Here is a 21,351-nt window from a genome sequence, read left to right on the forward strand (position 1 = left end):
AGTATCCGGGTTTTGTTTCGGTGGAGGTGGGGGATTGGGGGATTTGCTGTTCGTTGGATCCTGCTGCTCAAAGAGCTGAAGCTTGCTGAACAAGTTGTGTTTTTATTTAATCTTAATGTTTAATAATGGTTAATTAAGATGGGATGGAGATGGGATGGAGAATGAGATGAAGATAGGATGTGAGAAATAATAGGATAGAATGGAGCTGGAGCTGGGAGAATAATATGACTATCTGAGAACAAGAAACTCTGGAACAAGTGAGTCTTAAAGAAAGCTTGGGATGAAACATACGGGGCGCTCTTTGCGGCGGTGGGCCGCCAACAGTGATCTCTGACCGATGTCCTTTCTAAACGCCTGTCAGGGAATAGGGCGTTGTCAGGGGAGATGATCAGAGTCTGTAGAATAAGGGTGACCACTGTGTTGGATTCTATCCTCTGTGGATTGAGAAGACTGAACCTTGAGGAGGGAGGAATTCTCAAGGACCGAGAGGTCGGGCGGGTTTCTTTTACCTGTCCAGTCGACCCCACTTCACAGGTGAATCTACCAATCAGTCTCAGCGTACCTGACAACGCCGGACAGTTGAGCACCCGGCATACGCCAATATTGTTAACAGAACGGAGCATACTACATGGTTTTGTACAGGTCGCTGGTGATTAGCATCTCTCTTATATTGGATAGCCCATGCCACGGGATGCTCAATGGCTCAACGTAGGGGTCCTCTTATTAGCAACGAGGTTGCGCGAGGAACGCACAACCTGGAGGACCTGACCCGTGGGTTAAATGCCCCTCACCTGTGGGGTGCACGGGCCAGGCGGCTCCACTATTCTACTAAACCAGTGGGGCTAGGGTTAGGGTCACAACCCTAACCCTCAAGGAACGGGTGCCAACCCGTGACAGCCCATTAATTATAGTGACTTCTTTCTTTCTTTTTTATTTTTCTTTTTTGTCGTTTTTTTCGAACCTTGTCACAGATCCAGCAAGGCTGTTGGCATGGGGTGTAATGCTCCTACTAGCACCACCACGTTGTCGCTCCATGGATTGCTGACTGGCGTTACAGGTGATTTTCGCAAATCATGAAAGCCCTAGTTGTTCATTCTTAACTCCAAGCGGTGCACATCGTACACTCGGGTCCAATTGTGCTGCGTCCCCGGGCACGGCACGCGTTCCTGACAGAACATCACATACCAAGGGTGACAAGAGACCTCCTTAAACAAAGTGTATATACTTGAACAGAAAATGGACCTGGCCCAACAAGGACAGATGCCAACTATTTACAGAAGAAGACTTGAATTGTCAACCCCCTCAATGCATCAAGCGACGTCTGTGCCGATGCGGGGAACACGTGATCGGAGGGTGGGGCCGATATTGTGGGGCCTCCCGGACCGGCCCCATTTCGCCCCCTTTTTGATCCCAAACATCGCCAACATCGCGCCAAACGCCTCAAACCGCTTAGAACGGCGGATTGGCGTTTTGCAAGAGCTGAATAAAATAAGCTTGGAACCACTTTTTAGGGTTAGGGTTAGCTTCTTGTTCATAGGTATATTTCTTGTCCTGGTCGGGTTTGGTGCTCACCTGGCCGGCCTCAGGGGCGGGCTTGAGGGCATCTTCGAGACCGCAGTGGTAGTCGTAGCGGGCAGCGGTCGTGTCGCTGGTGCCGTCGCACTCACCGCCGGGCTTGACCCAGACGAAGGCGTCGACGTACTGGTGGCCGGTGTTGGCAGTCGGGCGCATACCGAAGCCAGTGCCCTGGAAGGATGTTAGCCATGCGAACGCAAATATGTAAGCCTAACCCTAACGTACAATGGCATTGCACCAGTGGCCCCATTCCTTCTGGCCGGTAGGCTGCTTGCCGCTGCGGCCCTGGTCGACGATGAACTGGGCGGGGAAGCCGCGGGCCTCGAGGAGAGGGCGGAAGGCCTCGATGTAGTGCTTCTCGTCGTAGTTGGGGTTGGGGCTGGTGTACGGCGGCGGGCTCGAGACGCTCCAGGCGTTGTAGTTGGCGACGTTGGTGGCGAGACCGCGGACGGCGCGGGGCTTGCCGGCATCCTCGTAGATCTTGGCGAAGAGCTCAGCAGCGGGCTGGATGTTGGCGGGCCAGCCAAGCCAGCCAGCGTGGCCGGCGTCCATGTACATGGCGACGTGCGGTAGGTCGAGCTGCTTGAGGGCATAGACGGTCAACTCGCGGTAGGTCGAGGCGGCACCGCTGCACTTGGCGACGTTCATGTTGGTGACCATGTTGGCCAGCGAGTCGGGCTCAATAACCAGAATCGTGCGGACATCCGAGAACGAAATGAGAATCTCGCGGATCCGGTTGATGTATCCCTTGTAGTTGTTGGCGCCGTTGTTGGCGATCGCCCACTCGCCGTTCGAAGCCGCGGCAGCGCAGTCGCGGTCAGGAAGGTCGTAAACGACGATCTGAGCTGGATTTGGCGTTAATTTGCGTCCAGAATGATGTGGGAGATGTGTGGTGATGTTGGTGATGTGGTGTTGTGGTGTTTTGTTTACGGTGGTTAGGGGTCAGGGTTAGGGTTGGAGGCGGTGACACCGCACTTACCGGCATACGGGGGGTTCGCGCCCGCCTGGTTCGCGGCGCGGATCTCAGAGAGGGTCTCGACGAGCAGGGTGTCGACCGTGACATTGCGGTCGAGCCACTGGAAGCTCGGGACCTCAGCGACGGCCGAGGCCGCAGCCCTCAAGGCAGGGTCGGTGATCTGAGGAATGGCGAGGGTGTGGACCTCAGAGCGGTAGTAGTTGTTGGCCCAGAGCTGGACACCCTCGAAGGGGTTGCCGTTGTAGCTGGCCGTGGTGGTGGCACCGCCAGGGATGGAGATGGTGCGGGTGGGAGCAGTGGTGATCGAGGTCACACCACCGGCGCTGGTGGTCGAGGTGGCCCGGGAGGTGGTCGACGAGCTCGAAGTCGACGTAGTCGAGGTCGTGGTGACCTGGCTACCGGGCAAGCACTGGGAGTACCAGTCGTTCTGCTTCACGCAGGTGCTACCAGACTGGCAGCAAGTCGGGCCATTGAAGCCGATGCCACCGCACTGGCCCCTGGAAAGGTTGTTAGCCGCACATCCAAAGACACGATCCATGAAACACCATTGCTCACCAAGTCGAGGCACAGTTCTGGCGCTCCTCAACAACGGGAGCGGCGAGAGCGGCAGCCGCAAAGGCAGCAGTAAGGAAGAACTTGGCCATCTTGTCCCAGGTACTGCACAGACTTGTTTGACCGTGTGCCGTGAGGAAACAAGCTGGAGAATGCTTCGTGTGGGAAACAGCCTTTTTATGCCCTTCGCATCTTGCACATCACCGATTCCCCATCACTTGGATCTCACCACGGCTCTCCGCGCCGGAGCAGGGGGCCCGGATCGTCGGGCTCGAAGTGCGGATGGTTGAGTCCGCAGAGCAACCATTCATCCTTGGCATCATGCCTCTCACGGAGGCCAAGGCAGCGCAAACCTGCTTTTGCTGGTTTGCGCCGGGTGTACCGCTTCCAGAACCAGCAACCAGCGAGTGTTCAGTGATGCCGGAATCACGCTCGACTCTTCCGCACGCACAGCTCGGCAGACGCATCCAAGGTCCAGCACCCCTGTCCTCGCTCCCCACCCCGCATGAAGAGCCGCGCCCTTCCGTTCCAGGAGATTCAGGAACGTTGCCCTCCGAAATTTGCTCGGTGCGACGTCAATTAAGGACGCCGACCGCAACCCGGTCCACCACCTTCGTCCGTCACGAGAACCCGGTTGATGGAGATTGGGCCATTTCTCTAAACAACTTCTATGCACGCTCCCGCGCCCAGACATTCCTTCGCCCCCCACCTCCCACGGCTCTTTTACATAGTGCAGTCGCCTCTGTTCTGCGGTTGCATTGCCAAGCATCCCGAACAGACTCTCTGCTTGAGAGGGCACCGGACATGTCGCCGCGTCCCGGTAGCGGCGCGTCTTTTCTTGAATTCAGGACCGTCGGCCGCTTTAACGACATGACGTTATTCTCCAGGTCAATGCCGCCCCGTCTGCCCGATGTTTTCATACCATGTTTCGATTCGTTTTCCCTCCCCGTCGGGTCGAAACACGGCTTCTCCGCCTTCAGATGGCATGTTTTTCACTATGTCGGTGATGTCATGATCTTGTGAGACGGACGGAGTGTATTCCGGACTGCTTGGTGTGCACCTGGCGTGAGAACCTCTCTGCAAGGTCAACCCATCTCTTCCTGGTCACCTGTCAATTGCCAAATTGGGCTAGGAACCATCTTCCGTACCCCAGACGGGTATCAGGAATGGGGGATCGGAGCTACCGTTGCCAAGCTTAGGGTCTGTGATCTGGAGCCGAATGAACCTTCAAGGCTGGAGACTCTCCACCGACGCTCTGGGCTTCCCGGTACTGGGCTCCCGAAGAGCCGATGAGCGCCTACGAGATTTTCTGGAAAAGCAACCAACCTGAGCACGATTCCATCGTCACCATCATCCTGCACTACTCCATAGCTCGGAGTGCCTTCCCTTTATGGAGGTAGGGTAGATGGGTGCTTCTGCAACACGGCACACCGGAGAGCAGCTCAGTTCTGTCCGCGCCAAGTCCTGTCTGCGCTTACCAGCTCGATAATCCTGCGACTGCGCGCAGTACGTCGTGATCTTAGACCTAGGCACCTAGCGAGATAGGAAGAATGGGCTTTGAAATCTTCCTGAAGGACGGAGATAAGGTATGTACAAGATCCAAGATCTCTGGGATTTAGTGCCTGCGATGTTCCAGACGTATGGTGTTCCTCAACAAGACCCTCTGCTATGTAGTTACGCTGGAGAGGATTGCTTTGGATCTCGAACCCAAGCCAACCGTCATTGAAGATTTGCAACATCAGCGTTTCTCAACATCGTTGATCTTCCTGACAAAGCTGAGGTAAAATTACTGCCCCATGTGGACCCAAGATGACTGTTGTTTTCTTGTTTTATTTTCTTTCTTTCCCCCTTTTTCTTTCTTTCTTTCTTTCTTTCTTTCCTTTTTTCTTTCCCTTTCTCTTTCCTTTTTCTTTCCTTTTTCCTTTCTTATGTTTAAAAAACACAAGTACGATGTTGCTGCTTTAAGTGCGTTGAGCATCGCTGTGGGACAAGTCGATGTTCGTCAACTACATATATCCGTCATATCAATGTATTCCCCTCGTATTCTATTGCAATGGCACATAGCATCGAGTAGTATATGAGCTTTGGTCTGTCATCTTCCAGTCCAGGGGTGCAGCCCAAGCAGGTTATGCGACGGTGAAGATCGCTCAGGCCCATATTTTTAATTCTATGCCAGACGAACGGGGCGCTTGGACAGCCCACTTCCTCGATCCGCATGTCTTTAGGATTGATGGCTATCCGTTGTTCCAGAGGTATGATTTATGGTGCCATTCAAGCCCAGGCGCCACTTCAAAATAAAGGAGGACAGCTCTGTGGGTTATTCATGTCAAGTATCTCGCCTTGTTTCCGTGTCACGGATATGCGAAGCATCGCCTTTCTTTGACCCAGAGGACAAGGAGGCAGCGGGCGACCTGCCCGTCATCACCAGTTTCGGCCCGCCATCGGGCTGCCGGCGACCGGAGGCTATTATAAACACACCGGGCGGATCAAACTCTTCCATTAAGGTTCCATTAAGATAACTCAGGTATGTATGTAACAAGGCAATATGCGATCCGACTCCGAGCCAAAGCTCACGCCCCTTTGTCAAACGATCTCCTCACGGACCCCGAGCCCACGCCCTGCCTTGACGGGGAACTCGGGAAAGCTTCTCCAGCGCCGGCTCTGGGCCGAGCCATCGAGGCAGATGTCTTCACCGTGACGAGTGCTTGGTTGCCCGGCGTTTGGCAGGCCTGCGACTGCGACTGCAGATCGCGGCCGTCCCGCCTGCGGGTCCGGAAGGTGTAGCTACCGGCCCCATTCCGGTGCCGATGGCACCTCGACGCCGGCCTGCCGCCCTCGGCCTCACCTCGGTCCCATGCTGGCAATGGAGCGGGCGAGCTCGAACGGCCACGCAAAAAAAAAAAAAAAAAGAAAAAGAAAAGAAAAAAGAAAAGAAGAAAAAAAGGTAAAAGAGAAAGAAGAAGATAGAATAAAAGAAAAAGGAGGAAAAGAAGAAACGGAAGAAAAGACAGTCTGAAGAGGTCATGTGGGTAGCCTCAGGGTTAGGGTCTGGCCGCATGGGTGGTGTCATGTCCGTTGCCGACCTTCCATAACGATTCGGTCATCCCTTGCTTTGTCACGATACCGTGCATCAATCTCGTTCACCATGAGTTTTCCATCAAGTTTTATTCATGAGTTTCTTAGGAGATTGGAATCATCTAGTCAGTCGACTTCTAATGAGATTCACACGCCCAGCTGGGCTCTCGGCTTTCCACACTTTGGATTCCATGACGCGGCAGAACGACAGAAGCTGGTGACAACCAGCCAACCCAAGAGCATCCAACTCGGAACGGGACTTTCAATTTTCACGGAGAGTCTCATCCCAGCCATCTTGTCCGCCAAGCATGAAGTTATTCTCGTCACCTGTTTTTGGGCGCCGTCAAAGACTCTCGACGCGCTGCATGACGCGCTCATAGAGCTTGCCACGCGACGACGCGAGCTCATCCGGGATGCCTTGGCTAGCGGCACCAATACTATCCAGCCCCTCAAGGTCCGGATTTGTCTGTCGTCGAGGTCGTTGCTCCAAAAGCTGTTCCACACCCAGTCACGACATGGCTACGTCTATCCACCATCCACATGGTCCAAGAGGCTCAGCTTGCCAGACCCTGCGGTCCTGGAAGCGGGTGGGATCGATCTTCAAGTCAAGAGCCTATTCTTCCTGCCATTCAGTGTGATGCACCCTAAATTCGTCATCATTGATCGCCGCCGCGCCCTCGTGCCGAGTTGCAACGTCAGTTGGGAATCCTGGCTTGAGGTGTGCGTGGAAGTGGGTGGGAACGCTATTCAGGGCCTTTGGTCATTTTACTCCCGTTGCTGGGAGGACAGCCATGGAATCTCTGAAACCATGGAGCGTGGGAGTGATGAAGCCGCAGAAGAGAGTGAGTTGCAACACCGCCCACATGCTACGATGAGCGGGGCACATCACTATTCAACCTTCCGATTTGACAATCCAATCCCAACCCTCATCCTCCCTTCGTCGTCTCATCGAAATCCGCGTTTCCGTCCTTTCCCATGGCAACGAGCCCCAAGACCGCCTGGCACGCCCCTAAATCTCGCCATGCTACAGCTATTCGAGCAGGCAGAAAAGTCCATCTATATCCAGACGCCCAACATCACCTGCCAGCCTGTCATTGCTGCCTTGTTGGACGCTCTCGGCCGAGGTGTTGATGTCACCATCGTGACCAACCGAGGCATGATGCTATTGGAACAACTTATTACCGCTGGCACGATCACATCGTGGTGTATCCGCTCACTCGTACGTCGGTTCAAGAAACTGGACAAGCAAAACCCAAGGACCCAAGGGCAAAGAGACCAAACAGATGTCGAAGCTGGTAGGAGAATCGGGAATCTCCGTGTGTCTTACTTCCATCAATGGCAAAAGGACAAAACATTGGGCATGGGACGCGGCGCCGATCCCGAGCATCTGGAAGAAGAGCGTCAACAGCCTGAGGAGCCGGTTTATTCTCACCTGAAGCTTACACTCGTAGACGGCAGGTTTGCCGTCCTTGGGTCTGGCAACATGGACCGGGCGAGCTGGTATACCAGCCAAGAATTGGGCGTCCTGTTTTGTAGCCAGGAGTTTTGCGCGAGTATTAGGGTTGGGTTAGATGTGGCCCTGGAGGGAAGACTGCAAGTGGTCTTTGACTCGCGGAACACTTCAAGGGATGGACAATAAAGCATAGAAGGGCCGTGGAATTCTTTCTTTTGGTCTTTAGATATGCTCCTTTTTCTCTTGATCTTGCATTCCTCGGATTCCTTGTCTTGTTTCTCTGCCGAAGCCTTGTATTGCTTCGTGGATTTCTTGTTTCCTATCTTGTTCTTCTCTGGTGGTCTATCGGCTCTTTTAACCGCATAACACTCGCCATGACGATCTGATATCTAACGAGGAGCTCGGAGCCCTTAAGAATAGGTCGAACCAGGGCATCGAAGAAGTCAGGAAATAGGGAGAATCGAAGGGGGAGGAATGCATGGAGACCAAAATGGACTCCTGGTCAAGGGACATCAACGGGTGGATGATACGGAGCTCTGGGAGTGGGGCCTTGCATCACCAACAGCCGGCCACCACTGCAGATTAGGATCTACAAACTAGAATATCTGGCGACCTTAGATCATAAGATTCCCTCCAATAACTCTCATTGAGTGAACACTGAACAATGCACTTTGGGTGCTAGTTATTAAGGTACCTGAACTAAAACGCCTCAACGCCAATGCTATGCAATTAGGGAATGCTGTACACAAAGACATGCCGGATTTTCTGAGATGGACGGGATGATTAAAACCTGGAGACCGTTAGTAGACTGTGTCGTGGTTGAGAAACAAGAGTTATGGAAAACAAACCTAATCTCATAACTCCCAGCGCGTGTCATATACCGCACCCATTTCACGCTTGAGTAATTGCTCTTCTCAAACACCTTGAGATACCTCACTAAGAGACCAGAGCTTGTAAACATCAGCAGGCTGAAGTTCATGCTCAATGGCGGCCTGCTCCAAGCCTTTTGGTTGGTCATGCTCGTCAATTCGGCCTCGGCGCTGAGAACAAACTCGCTCTGCCCCGGGAAGCGACCAATTTTCCAAACAATATTGTTCTCCGACGGCTCGTACTTGGCCTTGCCCTGCGTGCAACGCTCCGTAATTCTAGCAGTGTTGAGAGGGGTCGGGATTCGGACAATGACGTTGGTGGCAAAGAGCTTGGAGCCAAAGTTGGCGCGCACGCCAATGCTGTACTCGACCTTTGTCTTGCCAACCTCGTTGACAATGGCGTGAACCTTGAACGGAAGGTTGACATTCTCGGTGGCCCGGTACCGCATCAACTCGAACTCGCCGTCTGGCGGGATGAAGCTGATGATGCGGTCGCTGTCGAACTTGCCCAGCTTCACGCATTGGTGGAACTGGCAGTCCTCGAGCGTCACGCTGCCGGCGGCAGCCTTGGTAGCCTTGCTCCCCATCTTGTTGCCGCTCGGGAGGCTCAGCAAGCCGTCGTTGTCGAGTAGGAGGCGATCATTCAAGCCGAACTTGCACTCCGGGGTGCCACTGAGGTAGGCGCGCATAATGATTTGGCCTGTAACGTCGGCTCGCAGGACAGCGCCGGTGGCGCTCATGAGCAGGTTGACATCCTCGATGACATCCACAAACGCCTCGTTCTTGCGGTATTTAACGTCGGCTTTCCTCCACGATATTGCGCCCGTGGCTTGCATGGTGATTTTGGCCGATTCCTCGACGGCGCGCTCTGACTTGACGCCCTCGGTCGTGATGTACATCTTGAGAGTATCGGTCTCGGTGTTTTGCGGGTAACCAAAGTCGATGATTTCTGGCTCAATGTCAGTTGGGGAAAACCGCACAAGAGACGGGCAAGAAGCAGCGACATACCATCCAAGAGCTCGTAGACCAGGACAAAGTTGTTCTTGACGGCTTCCTCATCGAACTTCCCAAAGTAGCTTCGGCCCAGCTGGATCAAGCGGTAGAGGAACTCGAAGACGAGGGCGGCGTTCGCGTTGCTCTTGGTGATGGCCACCAAGTAGATGTTTTCGTGCTTGACATGGCTGAAGGTGGTGCTGCCGAGGGTCAGGATGGGCGAGCGGACCTGGGCGTTGCTGATGACTTGGATGCGGAACACGTCGGCAAGTCGCGGGCGGCAGTCATTGCGGAAGGCCCTGAAGATCAGGTTCTCGCCTTTTTGGTTGAAGATGAGAATTCCGGACAGCATTGTATCGTTCAACGGCCAGCCCCTGGTGACGCGATGCACAGTTCCACGAATTCGCGTTCAGGAGACAAGGTCGAGGTCAAGACCTGATCGAGGTTGGTCTGTGTGGAGCTGGACGTCGGCGGCAGAATTCCAGATATGGCAAGTGGGTCACTCCCACGCTTTTGGCGGTGAGGACTCTGACAGCACACGATTCAGTTGGCCCCGTCGCAACACCGAGTCAGACACTCAGGGATGAACGCAGTGGAGTGTTGAATGACACATTGAGCTGTAAAGCATCGAGTGACAAAGGGAACGCCTTCTTGAGATATGCGCAAGTCAGCATTATGACACGGGTTGCGCCAATCATTCAAGATGAATGATGAGTTTCTCCTCCTTGAGAATCAAGATACTTACGGACTATGGCTCAGGGGAGTAAGGGGACCGGTTAGCCTTCCTCTCTTACATTTGCAGAAGAGAATCGATCCCGATTTAACTTTCGAAGAAGTATTTGATGAGTCGTACCTTGTGTACCAGGTTTGGACCTGTCAATAGGTGCCCCTCGGCTGAGATGTCTCAGGAGAGCGAGGTACCAAGGCAGATGAGGGAGCATTCTCAATGCAACTCCCTTTCCAGGTCGGCGGGATTCAGGGTTTCTAGACTCGATAACAATATAGCTAGTTAGGTGGTACTTAGGGTACTTTTGACACCTTTCATCCCCGACAGAACACTTGTTGTGAGAACCGCAACACTCTTGCCCCGTGGTTGCAGTGAGTCCGGTTTCATGAGGACATCGTTGATGAGTTGTCTCGGCCAACTTGGAACTTCGGCATCGACCTTGGACTCCGTTTAAATAGTTTTGGAGCATGCGTTTCCTTGAGCGAGCTTGTAACAATCACCTCACATGGGTATTCTTATTAGGTAGGTACCTAACTTTCATTGAAGATCCTCTACAACAGTCATCGTCATTGTAACTAGCGGTACCCAATGCCCCTATATTTGTGTCTAAGGTACATACATGCTGTTACTTATAAGTAGCACTCCAAACACATTTTGCTGTCAACAGACCACAGAGGGCGGCTGAAAGTCGGCGATCGAATTCAGCTTAGCGTGCCGTAAAAGGGGTTTGGCGAAACCATAACCAGACATCCCATTCGCCGCCCAATGCAGAGCTGAACGTGGGTTGAAGAGTCGAGGCGCACCACCCGCGACTGGGCTGTGCTTCTCCTCCAACCCCACACTCACTCACCTCACGTTTGCCCGACCTCTCAACTCTGGTCGGTAGCATCTTCGCGGCTTATCGCCTGAGACGATCACTTGTCACTTGCCGAGATGGCCTCTTACGGACCTCCGACAACGGGAAACGCTGGTAGTCCCGCGCCTCAGTTTCTGCCATATCGGCCGCCGAGTGTGCAACCACAGCAGCAACCGCCACACCAACTTCACCACCGCCCAAGTCAATCCTATGGATCATTTCCTGCCCAGGGACAGCCCGGACCTCATCATGGACAGCCAAACCACATGATGGCCGGCAGGTCCTCGACTCCTGTATCTACCCACAGGAAACCAGTGGGTGGTTACCCCGGGACCCCTCATGATGGTCGCCAAGGATCGCCAGCACCTCCGCCGTACCAACATGGCCAGCATGGATATCAATCACCACAATCGCCGCCCCTGGGCTCCTATCCTCAAAACGCAGGCGCCTATCAGCAACCGGCACCACATGGAACCCCTCATACCTATCAACCTCTTAGGGGGTCCCCTTCACAACGGTGGTCAGCATCCTCAGGCTATCACGGGCCTGGCGCAACACCTCCCGCCGTTTATGAGATGGAAGCTCCTTCAAGCATGCCATCAGCAGGCGCCGGATACCCCCAAAGTGCTGCACCGGGCCCGCCTTCGGTACAAGCGCAGCCGGTGGGATTTGTTGCTGAGCTTGCTGGATCCGAGCCCCAGGACATGGCTGGATATTGTGGCCCGCAGGTTGCTCCAGACCCTCTTGATTCATCGCCAGCAACACGATCCGCAACACTCTCTCCCGAGGCATCGTCTACTGTCCAGTCTGCAGATGCTGCGTCAAGTGTCACTTCAATCAGTGATGATATCAGCACTCTTCCGAGCCAAATCGCGGCCGCGAAGCTCAGGCAGACACAGGAGCCCATGAACAACTTGACGCATCCGTCTACATCGCCGGAGGGAGGATCAGATGCGTCGGTTCCTGATAGCTCGGGGCTTATCCCCGTCGAGAAACCGGGTCCTCCGGACTATGAAGGTCTTATTCCTTCCCATTCCGAGACCCAACACACACAACCCCCAGCGATTCAAACCTCCTCTTCCTACACTCAATCGATGATGGGCACCAACCCATCACAGGACAGATTCAACCCTTCTGGACCAAGCCAGTCATACTACCCTCAACCACAACGCAGCGGATCTGTCAGCTCACAGTCCCATGTGGCCCGCCCTTCATCCACCTCTCCTTACCCATCCGGCAGCCATCCCGTACCGCAGACCAGCATCCCGACCCTGCACAGCGGACCTATGCCTCCAATGCAGGCACCGCATCACCATTCCCAAATCTCATCGCCCCCAGCACCAGGGGCTGGTTCAGATTTCCGCCGTGCTTCAACGCCGGGAATGCCGCCTGCCCCGCACCAGTATCAATCAGGCGTTCCACCTGGTCCAGGACCTGGAACTCCGCGGCCCCCATCGAGCGCATCTATCGCCCCGTCTATTCATGGAGGACATACAGCGCCGCCGCCGGCTTACGGCCCAGCGACCAACCAAGGTCAACCTCCTCCACCGGCTTCGTACACACCAGCGGCCTTTCCTGTCAAGTCACAGACATACCCGACCCAGGCAACTTCAGCTGGTTCGCCACCCGCATATCCGTCCGCCATCCCCAACATGCCTTCCGTTGGTGGGCCAGCTCAGGTACCCGAGAAACCAACGGGGTCGACCTCGGGTCTTCAGAGCGTCGCCTCGACGTTCGGCAAAGACACCGTTCGGTGGAGCAAGAAGACAGCAAGTCGGGTTGGTGGCGCCATCAAGAACGCGGCGTCATCAACACACGCCGCCGCGACCAATATCCAGTCTGCGGCTGTTCAGGCCAATGCACTTCAGAGACAGAACTCCATGGCTGCGGCCCAAAACAAGGTCCCCCAAGCAAGTGCCGGACAAGCTGTGCCGGCCCCTTTGCCTGGACAAGGTCCCCAACCAGTTCAGCAAGCACACACTTGGCCAGCCCAAGCCAACACCAGTCCGGGGTCTCCTGCACCCAGTGCTCCAGTGATGCCAGGGACACCTGCTACGACGCACAATACCGCACCCCAATTCAGCTCACACAATGCTCCCCCGATCCCGCCACCCTATTATCCTCAGGGACACCGGGTCAGTGTGAGTATGTCGCATCCAGGACCAATCCCGGCTCATCCTTACCCCCAGCCCGGACCGCAACCAGGACCACCGGCTTCACAACCGGCCCAGCAATATGGATCGGCCGCGAATCATCCCCTGCCCCAACCTGGCCTACATTCAGGACCAACCGCAGCTTATCCTCAATCCCAGCCTGGACTGCAAACAGGACCTCCAAACCGAGCCCAGCAGTATCCAGGACAAGCCGCGGGCCATCCTCAGTCCCAACCTGGATTGCAGCCAGGCCCGCATCCACAACCACTGGTCCCGTCGCACCCACACCCAGGCCCGGCTTATCCGCAACCCCAAGCTGGACCTCAGACAGGCCCCCTTTCACACACAGCCCAAACACCAGGACCAAACGGAGCTCATCCGCACACTCAGCCAGGACCGCCTCCCCAACAGCCGGTCCAGCAACATCCACAAGACCCAGCCCACCCTCAGTCGCCGCCTGGGTTACAGACGGGACCCTCTTCGCACCCGGTTCAGCAGCATCCTGGAGGCTTTGCTTCTCATCAGGACAGTGTTCCCCAACCGCTGCCTCAAGGATTAGGAATACAACAACCGCAGCCCCATGCGCCGGTCCAATCCCAAACTCCGACTGTCAATCCATACCCGATTCCAACCCCTGGAGAAACCGGGACGACGACCTCCGTACTTTCTGGAACCCCGAGCGCTGGGCCAGCAACACTAACCCCAGGACAGCCGCCAGTGTCTGCACCGGCTGGTGCGCCGGCAACTTCAAGTCGTTCTCCGTCTATCAGCTCTGTATCTGTTCAACCTGCTGTACCATCACAGTCTGGTTCATCACCAGAGCCACAAGCGTTGCATCCCATCGGACAACAGCCAGCTCCAGCTCCCGATGGCTCAAACTCACCACCTCCCACCGCTGGACCTGAGTTGGGACAGTTCGCGAAGGATTCCCCCCAGCCAACAGGTGCCGATATGGCTCAATGGCAGACCACCGGGTTTTCTCCAGCGCCGCCTCATTCTCCGCCAATTGCACCAGCGCCACAAGCCTTGTCAGGGGTCTCAACTGCTCCAGCGTCAGGAGGCCCAGCTACAGGAGTGACTGGACTTTCCCAAGGCCAAGGTTTAATCAGCCAACAGCCTCACCACGTCACCACGCCCCAAGTGGCCGCTACGGGACCTCCAAATTCGCATCCCATTGTCCAGCCATATAATACACCTCAGTCCTCTGGCTACAGTCAGCCACCATCGGGCCAACCAATACCACATCATCCGGCTGGTCAGCCTCCGGGACCGTGTCCTCAGCCCTGGCCTTCCACAAACCCAACCCCCCCTGGGTCAACACCGACTGGTCCTCCCACTCAGCCATTCCCGGGCCAGCAGGTTGGCGGAGCCCAACCACAACCGGCCTATCCAGGCCAGAGTCCGTCGCCTTCAGCAAGCACACCGACTCAACCACAGCTGTATCCTGTATCAAGTGCTACGTGGAAGACTTCCACTTCACAGAGCGCATCTCAACCACAGCTGTACGCCGTGTCAAGCTCCACGTGGAAAACTTCAAGTTCACGCCCGGCGCCAGTTCCGGTGCCTGTTGGACAAGCGCCAGAGCAACCTCCTCCACAGGCCTGGGCCGTTCCCTCCGCGGCATGGCAGCGCCAAAAACCTCCGGGTTTGACGCCAGTTCCTGTTCAACCCCGGTACAAGACTCACCACGTAGCGCTGCCTCCTCAGCAGATGGTCACTCTGGTTCAATATCAGCAGCCTCAGCCAGCGCATATACAGCCTCCTGCTCAGCAGTATCAGCAACTGGTTGCTGTGGCTGCTCCAGCATCAAACTTGCCACCAGCACCAAATCCTATCTTGGCTCAATCCCAAGGCGGCTGGCAACAGCAACAACAACCTCAGTTGGCCTCACAACCACAACCGCAACAGGGTTGGATTCCTGTTTCGGTGCCAGTTCAGGGAGTCTCTCCCTATCCACAACTTCAGCCACAGCCTCAACTGCAGCCGACGCTGCAGCCCCAACCTCAACCCCAGCTCCAACCCCAACAACCTCAACCTCAGCTGCAGCCACAACTCACTCAACCTCAACCTCAACCTCAACCATCGCCTCAACCTCAGTCGCAACCACAGCAACCGCAAGTCCCAGCACAACTCCAACCACCACCCCAATCTCAGCCGCCCCCCCAAGCCCAAACTCAGCCTCCAGCACAACCGCAACTTCAAGCACAACAACCACAACTTCAGCCCCAGCCCCAGGCTCAGCCTCAGCCTCCGCTTCAGGCCCAAATGCAACCTCCACTGCAGGTTCAACAGCAGGCAGTTCCAATGTGGACTGCACAATATCAGCAACCACAGGGGTGGACTCAAATACCCACGACCGTGTCTCCGCCCGGTGCTGTCGTGATTCAGTACACAACGACTCCGACTCAGCCACAGATTCCCCCGGTTCAACCCACAGTCGTTTACCCTCAGGGGTCTTTTGCAACTCAAGGGCCGGTATTACTTCAACAGCAGCAGTGGCAAGTCCAGCCACAGTTTACATCGATTCCCCAACAACAACCCCCTTCGTTCCAACCCAGTCTGGTGCAGCCGTCCACTCCTGGCACTGGTGTGATGAGCCCAGCAACTCAAGTGGCGGCACCTGTGGCTGAGAGCAATGCAAATAGTAGTTCTGAGGCGAAGCCAGTTGCCTCTACCGCGGCATCTGGGACTGCTCCGGCCGTTAGTGGTAATGATTCTGGATCACTTAACGGGAGCAATAGTGATAGTGCATCCAGCGAGAAGACTCCGGGGTCAGGTGGAGAAAACGTTGCCAATGGCAACAGTACCCAGGGCAACAACAATGGCGAGGATGACAAGCAGCATGAAGAGCCGAAAGGAGCACAGGAGTCCAAACCTTTGGAGAAAGACGCTGAGCACAAGGCAGATGAGGAGGCTGCTGCCAAAGGCTGAGAGTGTTGTATTTAGGAGTTTGTTGTATGTACGAGCCGAGTCTCCGTGGGATGGAATGGAAACCAAGGGTACCTTGGGACGACTCACCCATCTGAGCCTGTTTGAAGTAGATAATAGACTTGATTTTGAGCGTTTGCATCCATATCTTGTCCCTGGTATCTCGCAATGATGAGGTTACCTTTCCCCTCTTTTTTTTCTTTTTTCTTTTTTAAATTCACCTTCCTTGTCTAACATGCCCAGTCTCTATGTTATTGCCCTTTTTCTTCAAGCGTCATTGATTCGCACATGGCAGCAGAAAAGCGAAGAGCTACTTGAAATATGCTTTCTTGATATTGGGGGCTGTCCATCTAGGTGCAGCAAACCGCGGCTTACGCTGGTCTTTCAGAGCCATCGGTAAATCCCAGTGAAATGCCCAGCTTCATCAACGTCCCAAAATCCTCCCAAGAATCTCGTGTTATAACCATTTCTCAGAAACCCCGTAATCTACCAACGATCCACCACCTCCTTCCGGACCTCCATGGTCCTCACGTGTAAATGGTGAGTCGGTTGGTAGGGAGCAAGACGGAAAGGACCTGCAAATTCTTCCATGCCGTCCGCTCGGGTGAAGCAATGGCGTAACCCTAGGGTATAATAGCTGGGCTGGCCGGAGCAACAGGGCTCGCCGGAGTGATTGGAGTGCTTGGGGTGACTGGTGTGCTTGGAGGACTTGGGGTTCCCAGTGCAATGGGTGAAAGCGGAGTGACCGGAGCGACTGGAATGATCGGAGTAGCCGGGGCTTCAGCGGTGTGGCCGAGGGGGGAAACAGGCTGGGCGGCGTACAGGCTAGGGCTGTCGTTCAGATTGCGAAGTTGGACCATTGCTTCTAAAGCCGCGAGGTACCGCAAGTCCTCCTGTCTCTGGGCCTCGAGTTCAGCTGGAATGGGCGCGGGAGCATGGCTAAGCAACAGCTGTCTCCAATTAGCATTGCTTGTCAATTAACGTAAAAGCAAGTGGCAAGAGGATTCCCGCAGGTACAACATCTCCAACATCACTTACTTGGTGCTCGCCTGCCTGACAATGTCGGTGAAGATCCTCCAGGGTCCGGAACTCTTCTCCAAACGACAAACAACCGCGCACGCGACACACCGTAAGGCTGAGAGCCGGCCACCAGAAGATGTACTCGTCTGGGATCTCATTGTACAGGTCCATGACGGTTGGATGGTCGCGGCAGATGTTCGCATAAGCCTCCCGGTTAATTGCGTCGAGAAGACGGTTGTGCTTGGTCTTGTCTATTTAGTCAGGAATCAGTGACCGTCCTTCTCAGTACCTATTCCTCTAATGGATCGTCGACAGTTTCGCTCCCACTGGAAAACAATGCTCACCTGTAAAAAGGTCCTCGATAATAAGATCTGGATTCGGAGGAGAGGGAGGTGGCAGCGGATCGGGTACGGCCACGGGGGGCGTTGTCCCACCAACTGTCCCATGTTTCCGGGTCCGGGACCGTGGGGAAGGGCCCGAATATATCTTCCAGGCTGTGGTACCAATCGTAGGAGTTCATTGTGAGAGATGTTGTGGTTTTCGAGGTCGTCAGGGAGGGTTGAAGCAACCACGACGAAGTCGATGCCCAAGTGCTCAGAAACTTGAAGTCGATTGATAGAGAAAACGAGGCGGTAGAGGTGGGTGGGTGGGGGGCGGGGAAATGGAGGGAATATAAGACAGTGAGAGGAAGCGCCTCTAAGTATTTGAATTGTGTGCGAATTTTTAGGAAGGCGCCAGGTTGGGTTGGGTCATGCTCATCGGTTGGGGTCGTGGTGAGAAAAGGGTCAAATGCTGAATCGGTTTGGGTGACCAGAAGGGAAAGGCGATGATCAGTGCTCGACTAGCGAGAGGGAAGAAGACAAAGTGGAGTGTCGGCATGTTGGCGTGGCCGCCCCGCGCACAACTCAAGAAAATATAAGTCGGGGGCGCACGAGAGTCCCATCTTCTTGTGTTGTCGTTGTCATGGGCCCTGTGCTTCGGAACTGGGACCAACTATCAAAGTCGGTACTCGACTTGACTTGGACTACCAGTTCTCTAATACTGGACACGTAATTCGCCAGAGAGACCGACTCAACTTGAAGACATATCAATAAAGAGTCCGACGTCGCTTCTTACCTGGCAATGCTTGTGGTAAATTCAAGTCGAATCTCTCAAATTGAGTTCCAAATTGCATGCTGACTTCTTATCAGCTGATGTCAGTTCTCAAGTTGTTTCTGTCCACGACATCAAATTCCTTACTCTGCGGTTATCTTCATCACTCATAGGCCATTTCTCGTCCCGGCTTCTCACTCTCACTTAGGGCGAGCCTACCTGAATCACGCTTCTCCTCCCACCATCAAGTGACTCATTATGCCTCAGCCCACTCCTCTTGAGAGCACCTCCACCGAGTGCCAGAACGTTATCCATAGGTGGTCTGTAAGCCACCAAAGCCTCGGGTCGACAGTCCAAGGACAGCGTCGTGTCAATAGTCGTTATTAAGTGTTGTGGAAGGGAGGAGAGGTGGAGAGGTGGCCATTAAAAGGGTTAGGGTTGAACTGACTTGACAACTTCCATTGCTCGCTGGGCTCACTTCCCGCTTCATCGCATCTCCTCAAAAGATCAAGGACTGGCCCTCGACTTAACATCATCCCCGCCGTGCCGAGTTGTGAAATAAATATTCATCTTTTGATTTATCCGAGACAATAAGCCCAATACCTTTACCAGGAGTGACATGCTCATAAAACTCGACACCCCATCTTCCACGATCAACAATGAGCCGGAGGAACATCTTGCTCTGCTTCGACGCATTCGGGACTCTATTTTATCCCAGGCCATCTGTCCCAGAGCAGTATGCAGCTGTCGCGAGGAAATGCGGCCTCAATAGCGTCACAGCAGAGCAGGTCAAGGCCTCTTTCAAGGACGCTTACCTGGCCGCACAAAACGCCCACCCAAATTACGGCAAGGCAACTGGCATGGGTGCTAACAGGTGGTGGACAGAAGTACATCATCACTACATATTCCTTCACGCTGGCTCACTCGACTTACCGTTGCGTCGCGACAGGTGATCCACGACACCTTCCAATCGATCACTGGTTTACCCAGGAATGCTCTACCGCAAGACCTGGCGCCTCGGCTCTTGCGCCGTTTCATGTCGTCTGAAGGATACGCCGTTGCTCCTGGAGTGGTATCGCTCTTGCGGAAACTCAAGGAAAAAGAACATTTGCAGCAGTCAAAAGACCGTCTCCGAATTCTTGTCGGCGTCATCACAAACTCCGATGATCGCGTCCCCAGTGTTCTTTCTTCATTTGGCCTGCGCGTCAGCCCCGCGCGGTTCGGCACCCCTTTCAATGCTGCTGAGTTGGCTCGCCGGCAACGTCAAGGGCAGATCTTCGACGTCGATATCCATTGCATGTCGTACGACGTGGGAGTTGGCAAGCCGGATAAGCGCATATTTGACGCCGCAGTGGTCATGGCGAACGAGCTGGCCACCGCCATTGTTGAGATCGAGGCAATGGAAGAGGGCAGACCCCCTCCCACACTAGGACCGTGGCTCAAGATCTATGTCGGTGACGAGTATGTCAATGATGTTCTGGGGGCGCGCAAGGCCGGCTGGAATGCGGTGTACGTGGGATCCGAAGATGAACTGCCCACGGAGGAGCAGTTTGTGGATGCGCAGGAGTTGAGCCATGTGAAAACACTCGAGGAACTTTTCTGTAATGGCCATAACGGCCCTCCTACCATCCGGGCAAAAGACACACAAAAAATTCTGGAGTGGTTAGTGGAGCGATGTGGGGTATGAGTTGGGAATGGTTTACTATGACAGGATATGGCCGGTTTGGGCCTGAGTCTGGCTTAGTCAGCCAGCCTCAGTTCTCAGCCTCCATCTCTGGCGGCCCAGATGGCCCACCTGGCGCCACCCCTCTCTGTGTATATATTCAGGGCTTCCGGGCCCTCTGGGACTCAGATAGTTTCTCAGAAGAATTAAAACCGCTTCCTTCACTTCATTCTGCATATGCCATCGTTCAGGTCTGGGCTCTGACTGTGTCACAGTTATGAGCCCGGTACCTTCCTGCTACGCCGCTCAGCTTCATCCCCTGATACGTCAGATCGCAACGATAGGCATTCTGTATCTTCTCTCTTTCTCTCTCCAAAACCCCCATCTCGCTGCTCATTTGCCCAAACCACAACCATGGAGACCAGCGAGAAAACCATCTTCGCGACCGCCACGAGGCTCGAAAGCGAGGCCGACTGGACCGTGTGGCTCAAACACATCCAGAAGTTTGCTGAGGATCACGCCATCTGGTACCTCATTGACCCGGACACGGACACCGAGGTCATCGATTTCCTTCTGGCACCGGCAAAGGCACCCACGCAGCTGGAAGTCTACAACGAGATCGACGCGGGCTACCAGAAGTCCTTCCTCGACGAGATGACCCAGTACTCAGCTCTCGACAACGAGCAAAAGAAAATACGCCCGCCTCCCGTGAGAACCAGACCGACCACCAAGGAGGTTCAGGAGAAGCTTATCGCCAGACTTCAAGAACACCGCAAAGAGGTCGCTGGCACCATGACAGACGGAAAAGAAGGCCCTGAGTACCGTCTACCAGCTCATGGCTCAAACCGTCTCCAAAACCCTCTGGAGGACCGCCGAAAACACTCTTGCGGCCGAGGGATGGCGCAACACACCCCATCACGTCGTCAAAACTCTTCGCCTGCTTGTTGCGCCCACCAAGATCGTCAGCATCAAGTACTCCCGCAACCGCTATCTGAAGCACCTGGAACAGGCGGAAAGTGCTACCAATCCTGTTCAGTGGACGCGTGAATTCCTGCACATCTGGACGGCGGCGCAGGCCAACGAGGTCAACGAAGCTTTGGGAGCCGTCGCTGTCGACCACTTTCTGACCGCCGTGGGGAAACGTATCGCTCCTGACTGGGCCACCCGCAAGAAAGAGGAGGTGGCAGAATGGTCCGTTGAGAACAGACAGCCCCCCCCTCTCAGGCGCTACGTTGAAGGCCTTCTCCAGATCCTCCTGGACCGCGGTGCAGACGCCAAAGACACAACTGCCCAGTCCTTCGCCATCATCGAAAAGGAGAAGCCGAGAAACAACAACAGCAACCGAGGCTCCGATGCTCAGAAGACCAACTCTGGCTCCCAGAACCGAGGTCAAAACAACAACAACAACAACCGCCGTTT

At 54.8% G+C, this 21,351-nt stretch overlaps 8 protein-coding genes across 8 annotated transcripts in view; 5 read left to right on the forward strand and 3 right to left on the reverse strand.

Moving 5' to 3' along the window:
- The window catches only part of VTJ04DRAFT_7023 (uncharacterized protein), a gene marked incomplete at both ends in the record, with an annotated part of 2,770 nt that extends 1,362 nt beyond the window's left edge, over positions 1 to 1,408 (forward strand). Inside the window, one exon of the mRNA XM_069365305.1 lies at positions 1,217 to 1,408. Within this exon, the coding sequence (XP_069219044.1) occupies positions 1,217 to 1,408 (192 nt within the window). The remainder of the gene's footprint in view (positions 1 to 1,216) is intronic.
- Positions 1,409 to 1,449: 41 nt separating this feature from the next.
- Positions 1,450 to 3,195, reverse strand: VTJ04DRAFT_7024 (uncharacterized protein; the record flags this gene model as incomplete). The annotated part of the gene is made up of 5 exons (XM_069365306.1): positions 1,450 to 1,503; positions 1,573 to 1,746; positions 1,801 to 2,420; positions 2,555 to 3,048; positions 3,107 to 3,195. 5 exons carry the CDS (start codon positions 3,193 to 3,195, stop codon positions 1,450 to 1,452), a joined length of 1,431 nt encoding a protein of 476 aa, XP_069219045.1.
- Positions 3,196 to 8,414: 5,219 nt separating this feature from the next.
- Positions 8,415 to 9,845, reverse strand: VTJ04DRAFT_7025 (uncharacterized protein; the record flags this gene model as incomplete). The annotated part of the gene is made up of 3 exons (XM_069365307.1): positions 8,415 to 8,421; positions 8,480 to 9,449; positions 9,509 to 9,845. The coding sequence occupies 3 exons, from the start codon at positions 9,843 to 9,845 to the stop codon at positions 8,415 to 8,417; spliced, it is 1,314 nt and encodes a 437-aa protein (XP_069219046.1).
- A 1,570-nt stretch (positions 9,846 to 11,415) lies between these two features.
- VTJ04DRAFT_7026 (uncharacterized protein) lies at positions 11,416 to 13,788 on the forward strand (the record flags this gene model as incomplete). The annotated part of the gene is made up of 3 exons (XM_069365308.1): positions 11,416 to 11,903; positions 11,966 to 13,217; positions 13,282 to 13,788. 3 exons carry the CDS (start codon positions 11,416 to 11,418, stop codon positions 13,786 to 13,788), a joined length of 2,247 nt encoding a protein of 748 aa, XP_069219047.1.
- A 1,745-nt stretch (positions 13,789 to 15,533) lies between these two features.
- VTJ04DRAFT_7027 (uncharacterized protein) lies at positions 15,534 to 16,160 on the forward strand (the record flags this gene model as incomplete). Its single annotated transcript, XM_069365309.1, has 1 exon — positions 15,534 to 16,160. One exon carries the CDS (start codon positions 15,534 to 15,536, stop codon positions 16,158 to 16,160), a length of 627 nt encoding a protein of 208 aa, XP_069219048.1.
- A 620-nt stretch (positions 16,161 to 16,780) lies between these two features.
- VTJ04DRAFT_7028 (uncharacterized protein) lies at positions 16,781 to 17,697 on the reverse strand (the record flags this gene model as incomplete). The annotated part of the gene is made up of 4 exons (XM_069365310.1): positions 16,781 to 17,107; positions 17,196 to 17,428; positions 17,522 to 17,548; positions 17,616 to 17,697. The coding sequence occupies 4 exons, from the start codon at positions 17,695 to 17,697 to the stop codon at positions 16,781 to 16,783; spliced, it is 669 nt and encodes a 222-aa protein (XP_069219049.1).
- Positions 17,698 to 18,928: 1,231 nt separating this feature from the next.
- Positions 18,929 to 19,956, forward strand: VTJ04DRAFT_7029 (uncharacterized protein; the record flags this gene model as incomplete). Its single annotated transcript, XM_069365311.1, has 2 exons — positions 18,929 to 19,156; positions 19,219 to 19,956. 2 exons carry the CDS (start codon positions 18,929 to 18,931, stop codon positions 19,954 to 19,956), a joined length of 966 nt encoding a protein of 321 aa, XP_069219050.1.
- A 390-nt stretch (positions 19,957 to 20,346) lies between these two features.
- VTJ04DRAFT_7030 (uncharacterized protein) lies at positions 20,347 to 21,320 on the forward strand (the record flags this gene model as incomplete). Its single annotated transcript, XM_069365313.1, has 2 exons — positions 20,347 to 20,640; positions 20,732 to 21,320. Coding segments are annotated over 2 exons (883 nt in total), but the record flags the coding sequence as incomplete, so codon positions are not given.
- Positions 21,321 to 21,351: the final 31 nt, after the last annotated feature.

Source organism: Mycothermus thermophilus (genome assembly GCF_041956435.1).
Source record: "Mycothermus thermophilus strain CBS 625.91 unplaced genomic scaffold VTJ04scaffold_4, whole genome shotgun sequence".
Taxonomy (NCBI): domain Eukaryota; kingdom Fungi; phylum Ascomycota; class Sordariomycetes; order Sordariales; family Chaetomiaceae; genus Mycothermus; species Mycothermus thermophilus.